At 42.5% G+C, this 22254-nt stretch overlaps 1 protein-coding gene across 4 annotated transcripts in view; it reads left to right on the forward strand.

Moving 5' to 3' along the window:
• Positions 1-22254, forward strand: part of CAPN3 (calpain 3) — a 47111-nt gene that overhangs the window by 7545 nt on the left and 17312 nt on the right. For 2 of the 4 annotated variants that reach the window (XM_045823659.1, XM_045823660.1), the window contains exons 2-6: positions 16263-16332; positions 17963-18081; positions 19626-19759; positions 20430-20598; positions 21425-21568. In XM_045823659.1, the coding sequence (XP_045679615.1) occupies positions 16263-16332; positions 17963-18081; positions 19626-19759; positions 20430-20598; positions 21425-21568 (636 nt within the window). The remainder of the gene's footprint in view (positions 1-16262; positions 16333-17962; positions 18082-19625; positions 19760-20429; positions 20599-21424; positions 21569-22254) is intronic. The other 2 variants (XM_045823661.1, XM_045823662.1) reach the window with 1 other exon arrangement.

Raw genomic sequence — 22254 nt, forward strand, 5'->3', positions numbered from 1 at the left:
CCTCTCACTGCATTCCAAAGACAACAGCTCCTCCTGAGGCTTGTGATGGAGACAGAGCTCGGGCGTCACAATGAACGTGCGGATGTAGCTCAGCAGTGCAGGGCTTCAGACAGGCCGGGCAGGAAGTAGCCAAGAAATGTAGGAGAAGATGCATTTCCCTGATTATAAATAAGTCAGAGCTTCTTTTATGTGTTTATATATTTCTTGACCATTTGTTATCTTGCTGTCCATGTTAATGTCTTCAGCTCACTCTTCTGTTGAGCTGTGTGTCTTTTTCCACTTAAACTGTAGGCATTCTTTACATACCCTGATACTAATCACTTCTTGGTTAGATGTACTGTAAATATTTTCTCCCACTTGGTGGCTTGCCTTTCACTCTTTTACGGGTATTTTTAATTTGAAAATTTCTTAATTAAAAGCTCTAAATCAATTCTTAATTTATTATTTTTTCTGTTATAGTTAATGCTTTATGTGTTCTATCAAAGTTTTTCTTAAACCAAAGTCATTCCTCTCTATTATTATTTAGAAACTTTATTTTTCTGCCTTTATATTTGTGTCTATTATCCACCTAGAAATAATTTTTGTATGTAATATAAAATAGGGACCACATTTCATTGGTTTTCATATGGATATTCAAACATCCTAGCACAATATATTAAAAAACACAACCCTTCCTCCCTGTGTTGCAGTGCCACCTTTAAATGAAGCAGGTGCTTATCGGTGCATGGTTCTGTCCTCGCGTCCTACTATGTTCCGTTTGCATTTGTCTATTTCTGTACCAGCGCAACACCTTGCGCCAGTAAGTCTTGATGTCCAGTAGAACAAGTCCTCCCACCTTATTTTTCTTCTTCAATATTGTTTTAGCTGTATATGACTCTTTGTCTTTCCATTTAAGTTTTAGAATCATAGTGCTGAGTTCCACAAACAATCCTGTGGGGATTTTCATTGAGATTGCATTGAATTGATATGGAAGAATGCACATCTCAACAATATTGTGTCTTCCTAGTGAAGGACTGTCTCTCCCTTTAGCCAGGTCTCTTTCATATTTCTTTCAATCAAGTTTTAAAAAAATTTTCACTGTCAAGGTCTTGAATATCCTTTTAGGATTTATTCCTAGACATCTGTTGTTGTTGTTTTATAAATGGCATCTCTCTTTAAAATTGCACTTGATTTATCAAGCATAAACATTCATTTGACTCATGTATTATAAATTCTTAGTAATTCTAATAATTTGATTGCAGATCCCAAGTTATTGGTCTGTAAACTCTATGTTTCTATAATTAGGTGATCTGCCCAGTACATTATGCACAATGGTATTCATCAGCCTAATTCTTATCTTATTGTACTAGTTAAACCCTCTTATCTTACTGTACTAGTTAAATGCTAGTACATAATAGAATGTACTAGCATTCTGTTAATAACAAAGGAGTTAACAGGAATCTTTGGTTTTCAAATTTAAAGGGACTATTCTTAATGTTTAACTGTTGAATACATTTACTGTAGATACACCTTTTAAGAAGTTCTCCCTTGCCCTGGTTGGTGTGGCTCAATGGATTGAGTGCCAGCCTGTGAACCAGAGCATCGCCAGTTCAATTCCCAGTCAGGGTACATGCCTGGGTTGCAGGCCAGATCCCCAGTAGGAGGTGTGTGAGAGGCAACCACACATTGATGTTTCTCTTCTTCTCTTTCTCTCCCTCCCTTCCCCTCTCTCTAAAAATAAATAAATATAATCTTTTTTTAAGTTCTCCCTCTATTATAGCTTTGCTAAGATTTTTTTTTAATCATAAATGGTTGTTGAACTTTATCAAATACTTTTTCTGCATTACTTGAAAAAAAATCATGTAATTTTCTCCTTTAGACAGTTAACATTAATAGAGTTTTCCAATGTTGACCCCCTTGCATTCTTGGAATAAACCACACTTAGAATGTAGTATCTTTTTTACACATTGCTACATTTTGTTTTGCAAACCTTTTATGTAAGTTTTTGCATATATGATTAGTGAGATTGGCTTATTATTTTACTTTCTTGTGCTGTTCCGTTCTGTTATGCAGGTTACACTAGCCTCATAAAATGAGTGGGGAATGTTCCTTCTTCTGTTCTATGGAACAGGTTGTATAAGATGAAAACTGCCTGTTCCTTAAATATGTGGTAGAATTTCACCAGTGTTTTCTCAAAAGAAGATTTTTATTCACTGATGCAACCTCTTCAAAAACCAAGGGATCATTTGAAATGCTTTTTGATACAGTAGTAATAATTATTTTTCTCAGAATTTGTAGTGACCCTCCTTTTATCTCTACAAAAGCCTTTTTTCTTTTTTTTAAAGTCAATCTTGTTGGATATTAATGTAGGTACACAGGCTTTGGGGGTAAGTTTTTGCTTGATATTTTAAAATTCTTTTACTTCCAACATTTTTACATCCTGATGTCTTTGGCATGTTTATTAGAAACTATTTATAAATCTTTTTTTTAAAGGCAATCTGAAAACTTTTGCCTTTTAACTGAACACTTTAGTCTAATTACATTGATTATGAGTATTGACATATTTTGAATTTATTTCTATCATCTAACATAACCTTTCTGTTTGTATTGCTTTTTAAATGTTCCTTTTTTCTCTTTGTTTCCATTTTTAAAAATTGATTAAAAGTGTTTTCTCTAATTGTTTTCCTTCCTATTAGTTTGGAAGTTATTGAATATTCATTTTTTCAGTAGTTGCCCTAAATTGTTAGCATACTATTATCTTCATACAGCCTGAAGTAGTCAACAGTTTTCTTTATAAACAGCATGAAAACCACGCAGCACTTTAACACTAAGCACTCCTCTCCTAACGTGCCATTGTTTTTCCAGAACTTTAGCTCTATCTTCACTTTTCAACCTCAAAAATTAGAAAATAATATAATGTTTAACTTAGTCAATATTTGCTTAGATTTACATATGTTTACCAATTTTTTTGGTTACTGTTTCTTCCAGAGTTTTCAGCTTTTCCTTCTAAAATAATTTTACTTTTTCCTAAAGTACATTATTTAGAGGTTCCTTTAGTGAGGGTCTATTTGTAGTACACATTCCCAATGTTTATTTGTATGAAATTTTCTCCCACTCTTGAAATAGTTTTCCTGAGTAATCAGTCCTAGGCTGATTCCAGTGCTGTCTCCTACTTTACACTGGGGTTGAAGTCAGCAGTCATTCTTCACAGCTGCTGTCCCTTAACAGGCTGTATGCCTTTTCCCTCTGCTTTTACGATCTTCTGCCTGTTTTATTCTGTGATATCACTCTGCTGTCTCTAAACACATAGTACTTTACACTCTTACTACTTGTGATTCATTAGGATTCCTGATTCTGAGAGTTGAACTCATTGAACAATTTCAGCAAATCTCTTCAATATTAATTCTCCCTGTATTTTATATTATCTTCTCCTAGAACTCCAATTAGATATGTGCTGGAATTGCCTTGCTTTTGTCCCACACATAGCTTAATCTCTTCTCTTCCTTTTTTATTTCCTTTTTTAAAATTTCTCATCTCCTTGATTCTCTGTGTGGTGTTCTAAGTGACTTCTTCTGATCTAGCTTCCAGTTCACTAATTCTCACTTCAATGTCGCCTAATCCAATTATTGAATTATTAAATTTTAATATGTAAACTTTCATCGATTTCTGGTTCAAAAATAAAAGCAGCTATAAAAGACATTTGGGGAACAAATTAAGAAATTAGCATATGGATTGGATCTTGGATAACATTAGAGGACAATAGTTAACTTTCTTAGTGATAATGGCATTATAGTCAGTTGCAGAGCGGTCATGTCCTTAGGAGGTTCCTGCTGTATCCTAAGTCAACTCCAAGTATTGGGGTGTGAGGTATGATAATACCTACAACATTCTTTCAAATGGTTCAGCAAAAAAAAAGTCTGTATAGACATATATAGATAGGTAAAAGAAAGATGGCAAAACATTAACAGTTGTTGAATCTAGATGTAGGCTATATAGGGGCCTGTTCTTTAAGCTGTTTTGTAAGTTTGAAAATTTTTATAACAAAAAGCTAGAAGACTAATAGCTGAAATTTAAAGTTTCAATAGCAGGGTTAAAATATAAAATCAAAGAAATCTAGAATATAGAACAGAAAATATAGGAAAATACAATAAAATTAGAGGAAGTTTAACATCTAATATTTAGAAGTTCCAAAAAAATTGAGAGGGAGAGAAATATCAAAGACAATATAAGAATATCCCAGAAAGAAGGACAAAGGTTTCTATATCAAAAGGAGTCACTGAGTGCTCAACACAAAGAATTTTAAAATAAACTAACTCCAAGGCACATAAATGTGGCTTTGGAATTGGAAGGGAGGGTGGAAACCCTAAAAGCTTTCAGAGGGACAAGACAGGGCACACACAAAGGAATGTCCATCAAAATTGTACCCTATTTCTCAACAACACCAGAATCTGGAAGCAATGAAGCAATGCCTTACAAATTCTGAAGGGAACTGGTTTTAAACCTAAAATACCTAGCCAAATTCTCAATCAAGTGCAAAGGCAGACTAGACAGGGACTTAAAGAGACAAGGACTTAGGTGGTTTACCTCCCATGCACCCATTCTTAGGAAGCTGCCAGTTGTGTGCCAATAAAATCAAGGAGTAAACCAAACAAGGCTTAGAATTCTAGAAATGAGATTCCACCCAGGTGCAGGGCATGGTCAGGACCAGGCCCCTGCTCCAGGACTGGAGGGGAACCAGGAGGGGCTACAGGGAAGGCCTTGGTGGGGGAACAAGTTATCTGATAAGTTTGTTTTTGGAAAAGCTATTGCTGGGGAAAAGCATTGATAGATACATAGAAAAATAAGAGAATTATAAAGAATATGAGAAAGGAAACATTTATACAGAAAGAAAATGTAGCACAGGATACCACCTAGCTAAGAACTGAATGATATTTTCCTAATCATACTAAAGTAAATACTGAATTTTAATTTTACCAAAAGTTATGACATACCTGTGTGGAGAAGATGGTAGACATGGTATAATGTGAGAGGCCTAAATCTTATTCAGCAAAATAGGAACTCTATTGATACTTTCTAAAAATAATAAATTAAAAAGTAATAATGTAAGCATATTATTATATTTAAAAATATAGCAGTAATACCAGAAGTATGAGCTAAAAGAATTGAAAGTGGCCATCTCTGAGGAGAGGGATTGACAGGGCAAGAAACTGCTATTCTTCTATGTATTTTTGCATTTTTGATTTTTAAAAGCTTTGTTCATGTATAAACTGAACAAAAATAGTGCTGTTTCTTAAAAGGACTGACCTCAAAAATTATTTTGAGCTATCATGGTAACCCGTGATGCTAAAGACAGGGTTTCCGGCTCCAGAAGAGGTAAGAGTGGGCTTATTTAAATTGTGAAGTCCCGGACTCCTACCAAGAATATTTGAATCCTTGGGTCTGGGAGCAGCCCTGGGAGTCTGCACTTTACACTGACGTCCCAGGTGATTCTGATGTTGGTCGTCCAACGACCACACTTGAAGAAGCACAGAGTACACAAAGGCCAACAGGAGCCCACGGGTGGAGAGGGAGACTGCTTCCTCCCGGTGGGTGGGCTGCCAGCAGCGAGGTTCCACCTGCACCAGCTTCCTGCTCTCACACCAGAGTTGCCCATTTATGCTCAGTGAAACTTCGAAAAAGCTGAGCTTTCTTGTGAATATAATTTGGACACACATTTACTCTTCTTCCCCACCCATCACATTCTCTGCCTCATAAGCCCTGAATTTGCAACTGTGGTTGTCTGTTCACTGTCACTGGGTCCCACTCTGATGGGGACTTTCATTTGAGGTTGACTCACCTACCCTTTGGACCCCTCTAACAGCTTAGAGTCCCTAAACGGCTAGTCAAGGCCACTGGGGCGAGGGGTCAGGGACGTCAAGAGAATGAAGGCTTCATTAACCGCAGACAAAGGCTTGGAGCAGATTCCTCCTATGCATTCAGCAGCCTGTATAGGATTAGTGTATACAGCATGTTTTGAAGGCCCCATGCTATATCCCATTGGCCACCAGTGTCAAAGGCATGCATGTCTTTTGCTGAGGCAGGGCAAGCGTCTCTGTAATTATATTTTCGCTTTTTAAAGAAAGAATCCCAGCAAGGCTGACGGAGGTATCCTAAAGGTCTAAGGCCATTGTGGCCTGTCCTGGGGCTGTCTCTGGCCCTTCACTACCCTCACTGACTCCCTACTGACTGGCATGGTGTTGCCCCTTGACCGTGGGCTCAGGGGCCTCCAGCCAAAGCTGCTGACTCTGACCACGGCCTCTCTCTGGGCTGCGTTCATTTGCATCACGTTGCTGAGGGTGGAGGAGCTATATAGGCTCCGACCCATTCACCAGGGGATTAGGCCTGGACTGGGGTGCAGTGGGACAGATGTCACAGTAAAGGCCCAGCTCCACTTCCTGAGCAGTCACCATGCCCTACATGCTGCCAGGATTCTTCTGTGACCGTGTGATTCGAGAGAGGGACAGGAGAAACGGAGAGGGCACTATCACACAGCCCCTTAAGTTTGAGGGGCAGGATTTTGTCATTCTCAAGCAACAGTGTCTGGCTCAGAAGTGCCTCTTTGAAGACCGTGTGTTCCCAGCCGGTGTGCAGGCCCTGGGCTCCCATGAGCTGAGCCAGAAAACCAAGATGAAGGCTATCATGTGGAAAAGGCCAAAGGTAGGGATGGGAGATGAGAGGCTTCTCGAGACAGCTCCTGGGGTTGGGAGGTCAAGTGCTCCAGAGCCTGGGGCCATGGGTCCCCACTCCTGTGGGTCCCCACTCTGAGCAGGTGGCGTATCAAGGTTCTCTTACCCATGTGCCCTCAGAATGCCTTCCTGCTTGCTCCTGAAACTGATGTTATTTTCTATTCTTGAACTAGAAATGATCATAATATTTTTAGGTCCCTGAGACGAAATATTTTCAAGAGAGTTAATGCACTGGCTTAAATTTATAGTAAAGTAGTAAGCATAATTGATTATCATGTCTCTTCTTGGAAGCAAGTATCTTCTCAGAAAGTGGGGTTGAGTATATACCAAGGCTCACAGTTTCAAGGAGAATTCTGTGGAAGATAGTGAACAGTTAAGAAATAGGAGGCTACAGAAGGCTGGAGACTTGCCTTGTTAACCTTTCACAAAAGGCTGGATCCTTAGCGATGTGTCACTGCTGTTTAAACAGAGAGGTCCTTGCTGACCAGCCAGACTCCTTACAGGGAGAAGCAGTTTGCCCAAGGACACTTTACTGTGTAACTGAGGAGCCCATGGCTTCCAGCTGAATGGATACAAGTACCTGGGGATGTACAGGACAAGGGCCTCCCCCTGCACGGAGGCACTTACAACCCCCAAAAGGTTCACTGTGTTTAGAACAGGCACAGAGCTGTCTAAACCAGTGGGCTCCAAGGTGGGTGGGGTGTGTGCATCCTGGTGGGTCTGCAAGCTGATGAACTGGAGCAGATGGAAAAATATTTGAACCAGTTGTGTTTTAAATAACTTTCAATTTTAGAATGGTTTTAGATTTAGAGAAAACTGGTGAAGTTAGTACAGAGAGTTCCTGTGTACCTTGCATCCATTTTTTCCTATTATTATTTTAAATTACTCTTGTACATTTGTTACAATGAACTAATCAAAACTGATACATTATTCTTACCTGATGTCCATACTTTATTTAGACTTCTTTTGTTTTTACCTAATACTCCTTTTCTGTTCCATGATTCCATCTAAGATATGACATTTCATTTAGTAGTAACATCTCCTTAGCCTACTCTTGGTTGTGACAGTTTCCCAGACTTTCCTTGGTTTTGATGATCTTGACAGTTTTGAGTACTGGTCAGGTATTTTGTATACTGTTCCTCAGTTGGTGTGTTTCTGCTGGTTTTCTCCTGGTCAGGCTGAGCTGACAGGTGCAGGGGAAGAAGACCACAGAGGTAAAGTGCCACTTGCATCCCATTGTGTAGACTGTCAACCTGTCTATCCCTATTCACCTTGATAACTGGCTGAAACAGTGTTTATCATTTTTCTCTGCTATGAAGTTACATTTTTTCCTTTTCCATGCTGTACTCTTGGGAAGAATGTCACATAAGCCCACACATAAGAAGTGGGAGTTATGAGACTTCTGGCCAAGATGGAGGCATAGGTGGACGCACAGTTCCATGCACAACCAAGATTGGAACAACAACAATTTAGAGGCAGAATAACACCCAGAACTGATAGAGAATTTATCTGAATGGAAGTCAGACAGCCAAGAAGTTGAAATAGACCCGTTCATCCAGACCAGTAGGAGGGGCAGAGAGGAGCAAGCTGGGCGCAGGTCGAGGCATGGAGAACAGGGAGGATTGGGCACATAAGACAACCGGGAGTGCTCAAGGCATCTGGGGTGCACAAGATCGCAGCAGGTGGACCCTGAGTACACAAGCAGCAGCCGGCAGACCCAGTGAGGCGGTGATTGTGGAGCAGGGCAGAGCACACAACCCAGGATCCCAGGAAAGGGACTGAGGTCCCATGGAGAATGAAGCTACTGCCAGTGTTCCCTCTCAACCCCGCCCTCACATACAACATCACAATCTAGCAACTGGGGTGCCCAGCCCCGGTGAACACCTAAGGCTCCGCCCCTCACCATAACAGGAGTGACCAGACCAAAAAAAAAACAGAGAGAAAGAGAGACAGAGAGAAAGAGAGAGAGAGATGGCTCAAACAGAAGAACAAATCAGTGCCCCAGAACTCATCCTTTTGAGCAACCAAGAGATAGCTAACCTATCAGATGCACAGTTCAAAACACTGGTGGTCAGGAAGCTCACAGAATTGGTTGATTTGGGTCGCAAATTAGATGAACAAATGCAGGCTACCATAAAAGAAATGAAGAAAAATGCACAGGGAACCAATAGTGTTGGGAAGAAAACTGGGACTCAAAACAATAGAGTGGACCAGAAGGAAGAAAGAAACAACCAACCAGGAAAGAATGGAGAAATAAGAATTCAAAAAATGAGGAGAAGCTTAGGAACCTCCAGGACATCTTTAAATGTTCCAACGTCCAAATTATAGGGGTACCAGAAGGGGAAGAGGTAGAGCAACAGATTGAAAACGTATTTGAACAAATAATAAAGGAGAACTTCCCCATTCTGGCAAAGGAAATAGACTTCCAGGAAGTCCAGGAAGCTCAGAGAGTCCCAAAGAAGTTGGACCCAAGAAGGAACACACCAAGGCACATCATAATTACATTAGCCAAGGTAAAAATGAAGGAGAGAATCCTAGAAGCAGCAAGAGATAAGGGGACAGTAACCTACAAAGGAGTTCCCATCAGACTGTCAGCTGATTTCTCAAGAGACCTTATAGGCAAGAAGGAGCTGGAAAGAAGTAGTCCAAGACATGAAAGACAAGGACCTATATCCCAGATTACTCTACCCAGCAAAGCTTTCATTTAGAATGGAAGGGCAGATAAAGTGCTTCTCAGATAAGGTCAAATTAAAGGAGTTCAGCATCACCAAGCCCTTATTATATGAAATGTTAAAGGGACTTATCTAAGAAAAGAAGATTTAAAAAAAAACATGTATAGTAAAAGGACAACAAACTCACAACTATTAACAACCACACCTAAAGCAAAACCAAAAGAAACTAAGCAAACAACTAGAACAGGAACAGAACCACAGAAATGGAGATCACATGGAGGGTTAGCAACAAGGGAGTGGGAGGAGGAGAAAGGGGGAAAAGGTACAGAGAATAAGTAGCATAGATTGTAGGTAGAAAATAGACGGGGGGAGGGTAATAATAGTATGAGACATGTAGAAGCTAAAGAACTTATAAGTATGACACATGGACATGAACTAAAGGTGGGAAAGTGGGTGGGAGAGGGTGTACAGGGTGGAGGGGAGTGAAGGGGGGAAATGGGACAACTGTAGTGGTATAATCAATAAAATATAATTAAAAAAAAGAAGTGGGAGTTATGTTCTACCTCCCTTCATCTACATAAAGTATTGAGAATTCTGCATGGGAACTTTGTGTATTCTCTGAATTTATTTATTTATTCATTCATTCATTCAATCACTCATTTATTTCAATGTGGATTCATGGATATTTATTTTGTATTTTGTGTTATAATCAAACATTACTTTATTTCTTGCTCTGATTGTTTCAACTTTAGCCATTGGAAGTTCTTTTGGTTGACTTCTGTCCTTTCGACATATCCTTATTGTAGTGAGGTTTCTCTGCTTTGAGTACTCTCTTACTTTCTGATGCTATAAGATGCTCCAGGCTCATTTTATGTATTTCCTGTCACAGTCCTAGAATCAACCATTTTCCCAAGGAGCCCTGATACCTGTTATCGGAAAATAGTTATTAGAAACCAAGATCAGAGTGGTAGGTGTGCTCATCACTTCTGGGTGTCATTGCCATTGCCCATCTCAGCTGACAAAGGAATTTCTTGACCCTTCTTCTTTGATCCATGTGTCATTTAGAAGTATGCTGTTTAATTTCTAAATAGTTTGAGATTTTCCAATTATCTTATTGATTTCTAGTTTTATTTCACTGTGGTCTGAAAATATACTTATTATGATTCCTGTTCTTCAGATTCATTGAGGTTTGTTTCATGGCCCAGAATGTGGTCTATTGTTGTACATGATCTTGAGAAGAATGTGTATTCTGCTACCATTGAATGGAGCTTTCAGTAACTGTCAATCAGATCACATTGACTGATGGAGCCACTCAGGTCTACTATATTCTTCCTGACTTTCTGCCTGTTTAATCTATAATTACTGAGGGAAGGGTGTTAAAGTCTCCAACTACAACACTAGATTCATCCATTTCTCCTTTCAGAAATGTCACTTTCTGCCTCATGTCCTTCAACACTCTGCTGTTAGGTGCACCCACATTTGGGGTTGTATGTTTTCTTAGAGAAATGACTCCTTTATCATTATGCAGTGCATCTCTTTATCTCTGATCATTTTCCTTGTTATGAAATCTGCTTTGTCTGAAATTAATATTCCAGCTTTCTTTTGATTAGTGATAGCATAGTATGTCTTTCTCTAGCTATCTGCATCTTTGCATTTAAAGTGATTTTTTATAGAAAACATATAGCTGGGCTTTTAAAAATTCATCCTCACAATAGTTATCTTTTAACTGATGTATTTAGACCATTAACATTTAAGTGATTATCCTGCAATTGGATGAATATCTACCATGTTGGTCATTGCTTTCTATTTGTTGCAGTTGTTCTGTTTCCTTCCTTTCCTTCCTTCTCTGGTTTTAATTGAGTATTGTATATAATTCCACTTTATCTCCTCTCTTAAGTATATCATAATACTTCTTTTAAAATGTTAATGGTCAGAGTTTCCAATGCACACTTAAAACTAATCTAATTCCACCTTCAAATAACACTACATCATTATATATATATATATATGTAGTCTAATACCTTCTAATAGAAAATTCCCATTCTACTCTTCCTTCCTTTATACTATTACTGTCATTAATTTTACTAATCTCTATGCTATAATTACTCAATTCACTGTTGTTACTATTATTACTTTAAACAAAGTTATCTTTAGATTAAGAATAAGAAAAATAAAAGTTTTATTTTACCTGAAATTTTTCCTTCTCTGATGCTCTTCTTTTATGTAGGTCTCGGTTTCTGACCTACGTCATTTTCTTTCTCCTGGAAGAACTTAAACATTTCTTGCAAGGCAAGTCCACTGGCAATGAATTGCCACTGATTTTATTTGTCTGGGAGTTTATTCTCCTTGGTTTTGAATGATAATCACTCTGCATATAGAGTTCTAAGTTGGTGAGATTTTCTTTCTTTTTTTTCTAAAAGGTTATATTTATATATTTTTAGAAAGAAGGGAGGGAGTAAGAGAGGGAAGAAACATAAATGTGTAGTTGCCTCTCATGTGGCCCCCACTGGGAACTTGGCCCACAACCCAGGCATGTGCCCTGACTGGGAACTGAACCAGTGACCCTTTGGTTTGCAGCCCATGCTCAACCTACTGAGCTACACCAGCCAGGGCTGTTTTTCACCAATTTAAATATAGCAATCCAATCTTCCTTGCTTGTAGAGTTTCTGAAGACAAGTCTGCTGTAATTTTTATCTTTGTTTCTCAAAAGGAAAGGTTTTTATTTTCCCCTCTTGTCTCTTTTTTTTATTTTTTTCTTCGTATTTGATTATTTGAAGTTTGAAAATGATATGCCTAAATGTAGTTTTGTTTTATTTTGTTTTGTTTTGTTTTACTGGTATTTACTCTGCTTGATGCTTTGTCGTGGATCTGTGGTTTGCTAACTGTCATTAATTTTAGAAAGTTCTTGACCAGAAGTCTGCTACATATATCTGTTGTAGGCTATCCATTTAAATGTATGTTTTTGTTTATTTTATAATGTACGTTATATGTTAGGACAATATACATTAGTATAACTTATAACTTACAAGAATACTTGCATGTTCAAAATATTTTAATGATGCCCTGGCTGGTATGGCTCAGTTGGTTGAAGTGTTGCCCCTTGGACAGAAAGGTTCTGTGTTCAATTTCTGGTCAGTGCACATGCCCGGGTTATGGGTTCAATCCCTAATTGGGGCATGTATGAGAGGCAACCAACTGATGTTTCTTTCTTACATTGATGGTTCTCTCCCTCTCTCTCTTCCTCCCTTCCCCTCTATATCTAAAATTAAAATATTTTAACGATGGAGGTATTAAAAAAAAAGCTTGCCCCGGTCAGGTGGCTCAGTTAATAGGAATATCATCTCCTCTTCTCCCCCCACTTCATTTCTTATTCTCTGTCTTCTCCTTCTGCCACTGCCATAATACAAATATTGATACACCTGAAGTTGTCCCAGAGGCTCCTTATACCATCTTCATTTTTTAGATTCTTTTTTCTTCTTGCTGATCTGATTAGTTGTTTTTTGCTTCCTTATATTCCAAATTGGTGATTTGATTCTCAGCTTCATCCACTCTACTATTGATTCTCTGTAAATTGTTCTTTATTTCAATTAGTGTATCTTTCATTTCTGATTGGATTTTTTTTTGTGTGCTGCTGAGTTCCTCACTAAGTTCATTGAGCATCTTTATAACCAGTGTTTTGAACTCTGCATCTGGTAGTTTGCTCGTTTCCATTTTGTTTAGTTCTTTTTCTGGAGTTTTGTTCTTTTCTTTCATTTGGACCATGTTTCATTGTCTCCTCATTTTGGCAGCCTCCCTGTGTTTGTTTCTGTGTATTGGGTAGAACTGCTACATCTTCCTGGCTTGGTAGAGTGGACTAATGTAGTAAATGTCCTATAGTGTCCAGTGGCACAGCCTTCCCCTATTACCCAGCTGGGTACTGAAGGTTTGCCCACCATGTGGCCTGTGTACATCCTCCTATTGTAGTTGAGCCTTGATTGCTGTTGACATGTACAAGGCCAGCCGCCACCTGTGTCTGTCTGGTGTCACACAGCATAAGCTACAAAGCAATCAGCAGATGGCTGCTACTTGTGCTGGTCTTGGAGGTGTGCAGGCAAGGCCAAGCAGTGAAATAAGACCAGCTGTTGCCAGTGCCATGGCTGGGGAAACTTAGCATGAGGTATGGGGATTGCTGAAGCCAGATGCTGCTTGTTTGAGAAAATTTAGGAAAATCTGAAGCAGTGGCCAAGATAAGCCCTTCATTTAGAAAAAACACTGGAAACAGATTGAGTGGGCCTGAAATTTGGGTGGGTTGGGCCTCAGGGAATCATCAGGGTGGGACAAACAGTGTGAGCCAGGTTGACGGAGCCTCAGATATGGTGCCCACCTGCTGGTTCTGTGGGGGGAGGACTCAGAAAAGGAACAATGGCCACCACCAGCACCCCTGTCTGGGAGAAAGCTGCTACCCAGATCTCATCCTGAGGCTAAACAACTCATCTCCTCCTTGTATGTCTCTGATGCCCTCCAATCTGCTGCCCCCATTCTGGAGTTCACAGGGAGTAAGTCCAAGTAAGTCTGTGCATGGGCCCTTTAAGAGGAACTTCCTAGGACTCCAGGAGTTTCTGTTTTCCATATCCTCAATCCCCACTGGTTTTTACAGCCAGAACTTATAGAGACTTATCTTCCTTGGTACTGGAACCTTGGGCTGTGAGGCCTGGCATGGGGCTGGGACACCTCGCTCCTGAGATGTCCCTACCAATTTTTATCCACCACTCATGGGTGTGGGACAAACCCATTCAGCATCTTTGCCCCTCCTACCATCTCGATGTGGTTTCTTCTTTAATTCCATAGTTGTAGGACTTCCATTCAGCTCGATTTCTGACAGTTCTAAATGATGGTTGTACTATAGTTTAGTTGTAATTTTGATGTAGTTGTACAAAGAGGTGAGCCATGTTCACCCATGCTTCCTTCTTGATGGGAAGTTCACAAGATTGTTATTGCTTCTTGTTTTTGATTTTGTATTTGTTTTTTTTTTTTTAGTGAAGAGAGATAGGAAATGTTTTTTTAAAGAGACAAATATAAATCATAAGTTTTATATTCATTTCAACTTAACACTTCAGGGTTGTTACTTAAATTATTCAATTTTATAATCTTACATACTTTTTTACAATAAAAACAAGGTTGGTTCCTAATGACATTAACATAAGTTCCTATTTACTTTATCTTATAATATACATATCAAAGTTTTGAAATAAGAACAATATTATTATTATTTCATTTTTCTTTTTTCTTTTTTTAGTTCTAAATGAAAAAAATTTTAATTATTTTATTGTTGTCCAATTATAGTTGTCTGCATTTTTCCCCACCTCCCTCCCTTGCTTCCACCCTCCCCCTTGGTTTCCTAAAAACCCTTCCCCCCATTATCCCCTCCCACTTCCCCTCTGGTTACTGTCAGATTATTCTTAATTTCAATATGTCTGGTTGTATTTTGCTTGCTTGTTTGTTTTGTTGATTATGTTTTAGTTGAAGATGAGATCATATGGTATTTGTCCTTCACTGCCTGGCTTGTTTCACTTAGCATAATGCTCTCCAGTTCCATCCATGCTGTTGCAAAGGGTTTTATTACTATTTCTTATGGTTTATATTATTATGGTTTTGGATTTTTACCTTAGGATATAACCCAAAAATGGTAAACAGTCAAAATGTTACATTTGAAGTCCCTTGGGCTCACTCCTGTCATGGGTGTGGTCATGTCATCAACTTGATGTGCAGTTGGGTTCTTTTGCTTCAAACTGCTTTCAGCTGCTTTTTAAAATGATCTTTTCTTGACTTTTGGCTTTTAATTCTGTAAAAATGTACATGATTCAGAAGTCAAACTATTTTCAAACAGTTACATTCAGTTTTATTTCCCATCATTTTCTTCCCTTCCTCCCCTCTGTACGTAACCCTTTAAAAAATTATTGCTTTTGGTTTATCCTTCCATTGCATTAAGAATTTGTGATGACAGGAGTGTGTGGCGTGGTCTAGGCAAGATTTTCCATCTAGTAGGAGGAACAGCTCCGTGAGAGGAGGGAGCCTCAGCTCTCTGGGTGCATTGGGTTGTTTTGATGGGCCTGGGGACAGGGAAGGTGGGGGACGGCAACAGTGGGGAGAGAGGGCTGTGTGGCAGGGAGCACAAGCTTCGCAGAGCTGCAAAGAATGGTGTTAAAGTCAAAAACAGAATCTACACATGGTTTCAAATTTAAAAAGCTAAAATACGAAACATAAGACACATCCAAACACAAACAAAAGCCTCTGTGGGGCCTCACACAACTGCTGGGGCCAGAGGTACCACACTGAGCTAGTTTAAGTGAAGAAGTGCTCCCTCCAAGAGAAAGGGAGGCCTGCAGGGCACACGCCGAATCCACTCTCTGCTCTCCCTGCTCTCCAGTTCCGTGGGCCTGGGACGCACGCTGACTCTAAATATCTGCTGCCGCATCTTGGAAGACAGATGCTTATTTTCCCTCCTAGATCTCTTTTCCTGTCACAAGAAAAGACAAAAACAAAAGCCATGCCTTCTGTTGTCCCTTTGCCAAAGCTGTGACAGTAAAGATGCTGTGCTCTGGGGTTGCATCCTTAGTAAGAGAGCATGTCAGTGTGAGGGAGCAGAGTGGAACAATGGGGAAAGGAGCCATACTTTTGGCTTGTACCCCTCACTGGCTGTGTGTCCTTGGGTAAGTTTCTTAACATCTCTGAGCCTTGGTTTCCTTACCCGAAAAATGAGAATGATAGTATCCAATTCATATGATGTTTTTGGAGCCTTAAACAAGCGGTGTGTGTAATACTCCTGATACATGATGCCAGCACCACACATTGGACCTCAGTGAGTAATAGCTACAACTGCTGTTATTCTTTCCTTTTTGTTCTGCAGGAAATTTGCGAGAATCCACGATTTATCATTGGTGGGGCCAACAGAACTGACATCTGTCAAGGAGAATTAGGTAGGAATGTTCCTAGGGTCACATCGAGCTGAACAATCACGGGGTGGTTAACAGGTGTGATCCCTTTACAGGAAGTAAAGGGACAATAATCTGTTTTTGTTTTTAATGAATTTTCGGGAGGAGGTTTTTATGATGCTGCCTTACGTGCTGGTGATTGCTTCATTTACTTTCTGTTCCTCCCACATTTGTCATTAGTTCATTTGCCATGTGTCACAGGAAGTAGACCTCGTTCCGCAGCTGTCCCTCCGGAGTCTCAAGAGCAGTCCACACCCCACTCAGCAAGACAACCACCCTGCTTCTGACCATCCCCATCTTCCTTACAGACCACTCTGAACCTGTGGACAAAGCACATCCCTTCAGCACATAGAATCTATGTATATACACAATCTTCCACAAAACGCATTACCAAAATGAGTGTCTGTAACTCAAACTCCCATTTAAATTGCCCCAGAATAATAGCTCCATATTAGAAGAGTCTTTCAATAGAGATGACACTTGCTTGTGGATAAGCATCTGGCTAGCCAGCCTGGCTGCCCCTTCGGACCGTCCTCTCTCTCTGCCTCTTGTTCAGAACATGCCTGCCGCCTTTGGTGTGGACTGCAGGGAAGCTCTGTGGAGTCAAGTTGGAGAGAATATCCACAGACATGATGTAAAACTTGAGAGTAAAGGGCACCTACCAAAAGAAAGGAATATGACTAATTTGGTCCCTAAAGGAGAGGCTGAGGAGGTTTTGGATATCTAGGTTTCGCACCTGAGGGGTGGCAGCTTGCAGAGCCTGGAGCAAGCTAGTAATCTGGACTTTCTAACCAATACACTATTTCAAAGGACAGGCTGGCTGCCCAGGGACACCAGCAGACAGGGTGCTGTCTCAAAGTTGCTCTCACGGCCCACACAGCAAAATGAAGGCCTTACATGCTGTAACCTAGCCGCCCCCCTCAACTTAGAAGGCAGTTCTGTGACAGTCAGGGTACCAGGCATGCCCCTTGAGCATGTGTTTCTCTCTCTCTCTCTCTCTCTCTCTCTCTCTCTCTCTCTCTCTCTCACACACACACACACACACACACAGAGCAAAGTGTCACCTCCCACTACATACAGGACTCTGCCAGGAAGTTGAGTAAGAAAATGTTCCCGTCTCATTCCATTACCAGCAATGTCTTAGCGCCCCCTGCAGACTGGTTCCAGGGCAGCAGCCAGACTCCTTACATTATGAACCTGCTAGGCTGATGACACATGCTGTCTCCGCTGGGGTCAGAAGGGGAGATGGACTCACCTTGCAAATAGAGGGCAGGGTGGATTTCCCATAGGTGTTGGAAATAATCGTGACTCTGTCTCCACTGAGGCCCAAGAAGGAAGTGAGTTTATGTTGCAGTTCCTGGAGGAATTGCCAACAGCCTCCAGGAAAACCACTCCGGGAGGCGTGAGTGACCCTGCTAAGCGGACCACATTGCCAGGGGACTGCTGTCAGACCCCTCCCCTGGTTGCCACCTCCGAGAGGTCAGATCTAGAAGTAGGACAGTGAGCACCACTTGAACCCTGCTCTTCAGAGCAGTGGAGCAGCCCTGGGATTGGGTCCCTTTCTGGCCTGGAGTACAGGCCCTTCCTCTGACCTGTGCCCTGTGTTTGCCTGCAGGGGACTGCTGGTTTCTCGCAGCCATCGCTTGTCTGACCCTGAACAAGCACCTGCTTTTCCGAGTCATACCCCACGATCAAACTTTCACTGAAAACTATGCGGGGATCTTCCACTTCCAGGTGAGGTCACAGGAGTGGCCAGCTGCCACCCACTCACCACTGGTCTCCTGGGCTTGACTCCCCGTGGCTCCAGAAAGGTTCCACACACCCTCCCTGCAGTAGCTGTGGGCGGTGACCCCCTTCAGGGCCCGAGCCTGTGAGGAAGCAATTGTTTATTTCTGCCCCCACACTCCCCCGACACACCTTTGGCTATGCCCCAGAAAAGGAGGAAGACATCCTGTTTGCTGGCCTGTGGGGTTATTTTTGCCACTCCAGCTGGCTGGCTGCTTTGTTATTACTCAAGGCTCTGCTCTAGTCAGTCCCTGAGATATCAGCCCTGGGAATCCACAGGGTCCTTTCAGTTGTGAAGAAAACCTCGTCCACAACTGTGACTCCTGTTTACTTGTTTCCATGTAAGGCAGGTCTTTCACTCACCTCTTCTGTGTTCTGGAAGAAACACAGGAAGAAAAATCTGGAAGAATAATCTGGTTATTCTGGGAACTAGGTTTCTGGGTTGGCACAGAAATGAGTCTTAGTTCCAGAATCAGTCAGCCATTGCACATTTCCTGGAGCCAGCTTGTCCTGGCATAGAGCCAAATCCCCGTGCTGGCCCCGAACTAAGTGAGTTCTGTGTGTGGGGATCCAGCGGATTCCAGGCTTCTGTGGCGTCCATCTGTCTCTAGCCCAGGAGGCTCTGAATATCTTGGGACTGACCCAACTGTCGGTTAAGGCACCTGCTGATCCTGTACCTCGGGACTGAAGGCCCCAAAAAGGTCTCCTCTTCAGGGTCAGGGTTAGCTGGCCCCAGCTGCTGTCCGTCCGAGCACGGGCAAGGCGGCCAGGCCCTGAACTTTTTTCTCCCCGTGCCATCAAGCTGCTAATTCCCCTCTGGCGTTTAAAGGGTCTGATATCTAAAGGGATGTAAATACAAACACCAGAGAGATTTTTGCCCTTGTGTCAATAAGGAGGAAAAAATTCATTAGAAGAAAATTATACCATGTTTGACTTTCTTCAGTTAAAACTGAGCTGTTCAGAAAAGAACATCAGATTTGCAATTATTGAACAATTTTCCTGCTTTGGTCAGAGTATGTTCTGGGGTCTTTATCTTCCATGCCAATCCTTGTTCAGCAGCAATTTCTCCCTTGTTTTGTCATGAGAAATACATAGAACAGTATATCACCTCCACCTAGACCAGTAGTTCCCAACCCTGGCTGCATATTGGAATCAGCTGAGATACCTAAAGGTACTGGTACCTAGGCCCCACCCCAGACTCACTGAGCTGGAGAATGAAAATTCCAAGTCCTCAGATATTCAGAGCATCTACTGTCCTAGTCCGGGGCTGGGCCCTGTGGAAGGGACAAAGTGGTTTGTAACTCACTTCCTGCCTTCAAGGAGCTCACAGTCCTGTCAGAGAAACATTCACACATCTCCAACCCAGAAGAGTGTGAACAAGCACCAAGACGCAGAGCTGAGGAAATGGGACTGCCCTGGGGTCAAAGAGACTCTAAAGGAACGCTGGGTGGGAACACGGGCCAGTGGTAACCTTGGATGACACTTCTGTGCAGTTCTGGCGCTATGGAGACTGGGTGGACGTGGTCATTGATGACTGCCTGCCAACTTACAACGACCAGCTGGTTTTCACCAAATCCAACCACCGCAATGAGTTCTGGAGCGCTCTGCTGGAGAAGGCGTATGCTAAGTAAGGCAACACTTTCAAATGTGAGGCGAGTCTAGAAACCACTCGTGGGAAGAGGCGTGTGTGTGTGTGTGTGTGTGTGTGTGTGTTCCTTTGTGACCCAAAGTCAGAGATCAGGTTCAGGCAGAAACTGCTCTCACTGAAAGCACTATGTTTAAGAACAGAAATGAAGACATGTGTGGCAACTCTAGCTTTAGCTTCCCAGGGTGGGCTCTTTAATTCTGTCTTTGTGGTAGTGTTACAAGTCCTGGATCCAGGCATCATATCTGTGGAGCTCAGCTTCCAGGGTCTTGCTCGGCCTAACCTTGTGAGCTTGCAGTATATTAATAAAGGCATAGTGTGTCTCAACCCGAGCTGCTGATGGCTTTCATGAGGCCCTACCTCAGGGTTCAGGGTATGACAGAAAAAGAACTATCAGGGAGCAGGGATAGCTAGTTTCTGGTCCCAGTGCTCAGGTGATCTGTGGCCTGGGGTGAGTCCCTTTGCCTCTGGAGCTCAGTTTCCCCTCTGTGAAGAAAGGGAATCCTGGCACCTGCCCGTTGGCTTACAGAGGATTTGGAGAACTGGTGGGAAAACATCACAGAACTGAAGAGTAAAGCTCTGGTGGCAGTGACGCCTGGGTCATGTTTCCCGGAAACCTGTGACCCAGATTGGTCTCCATCCTCTCTTCAAGGCTCCACGGTTCCTACGAAGCTCTGAAAGGTGGGAACACGACAGAGGCCATGGAGGACTTCACAGGAGGGGTGACAGAGTTTTTTGAGATCAAGGATGCTCCCAGGGACATGTACAAGATCATGAAGAAAGCCATCGAGAGAGGTTCCCTCATGGGCTGCTCCATTGACGTGAGTCTGGGGGATGGGGTGCAGGGCAGGGAGCCCCAAATGTCAGAAAGCCTTACCCAGTGATGAGCTGCGCAGGGTTCTCCTCTGGGACAGGGTGAACGTTTTGTTTTAGGAAGCAGGAACTACTCTCAACTTTGAACACTGAGCCTGTCTCAAGTAGAAGAGTTCCCGGGGGTTTTCAATAAAGAGAGAGGACGAGGACACACAAGCCCTGGAATGCCGGGAGTGGGTCCAGGGGCCCGTGGTGGTGTGGGCCTCCGTGGCTGGGACTGCTCAGGCCCAGCATGCCCCCATGAGGCTGGCCACACACCTGGCTGTGGACACAAGTCCATGGTGCTCTAAGAAAGCCTCTCCGTCACCGGGCTTTGACCGCATCTCGCACGCAGGCCTGGGCCTTGTGTGTAGTCTCAGGGAGACTTCTCTGGGAGAAGCTCGGCCTGCAGTCCCCTCTCAGCACAACTGCGTGGTTTGCACTGAGACCTGAGCTGAGGGTGAGGAGACTGCAGACTGTCCAGGCCTCCTGAGTTTCCGGAGACACGCCTGCCCTGGGGGCAGCTCAATGAGACTTGGTACTTTCTCAAGCCAAGTGACTGCTCCTTCCTCTCCCAGCGCTCCCGTGGACAGGACAGCTTGGCAAGACCAGCTGACGTTAACCATCCATAGATGAACCGTTTCTCACTTTTCTCCATTCATGCTGTTTCTCTCTCCTCTTTTCTGTTGTCTACCCCTCCCTTCCTTCGGTCTTCTTCCCTTTTTATCACCTTCTTTGTTTGTTCTCTCTCCTTCTCCCGACTGCCCCCCACCCGCCCTTCCCATTGGGCCCCAGGATGGCACAAACATGACCTATGGAACCTCTCCTTCCGGGCTGAAAATGGGGGAGTTGATTGCGCGGATGGTGAGAAATATGGATAACTCGCTGCTCAGAGACTCAGACCTCCTCCCCACAGGCTCAGATGACAGACCGACCCGGGTGTGTAGCCTCTGCATGTCAGGAACCACCGCCCCTCCACCACGCACGCCCCAGCCCTGTGGGCGCCGTGCTCCCCTCAGCAGCCAGTGCCTCACACAGACCTGCGCCCGAGGCCTTCCCCGGGTCTGAGTTGGGATAATTTGTCCGCTCCGAGGCTCCCGAGGGTGGGAGAGACAGGACTTGGAGGGCATCTCTATGGGAGCCCCTGCTCCCTGGTCCGGGCCGCTTCTCTGATAACGGATTAACAGGAAGAGAGGCAAGGGGGACTTCATTTATTTAAAAATGTTTCTCCTCTTCTAATTCATTTATTTACTCATTCAACACATATGCATGAAGCTCCCACTAGGTGCCAGCTATTCTAGCAAACCAAAAAAAGATCCTCTCCTCTTTGTTCACTAAGCTAGTGAACAAAGCAAAGTGAGCTCATATTCTGGCACTCTCAGAAGTAGTACGAGCTCACTGAGGGTGCTGAGCCACATGGCAAAACAGAAGAAAACTCACCCATCTTTCCCCATCTAAAGGTAGTAGCTGTTCATTAACTTTTAGTATATGTCCTCCCAAGATTTTTTCTATGCATATACTTCATCTTAATCTTTATTTTTAATGTTGTCATGCTGTATGTACCTCTTTGCAACACAGCTTTTTTTTTTTCAGTTAGCTTTATATTCTTAATGTGCCAATAAGAA

Source organism: Phyllostomus hastatus, unplaced genomic scaffold (genome assembly GCF_019186645.2).
Source record: "Phyllostomus hastatus isolate PE091 unplaced genomic scaffold, TTU_PhHast_1.1 phas_scaffold_501, whole genome shotgun sequence".
In the NCBI taxonomy this organism is placed as follows: domain Eukaryota; kingdom Metazoa; phylum Chordata; class Mammalia; order Chiroptera; family Phyllostomidae; genus Phyllostomus; species Phyllostomus hastatus.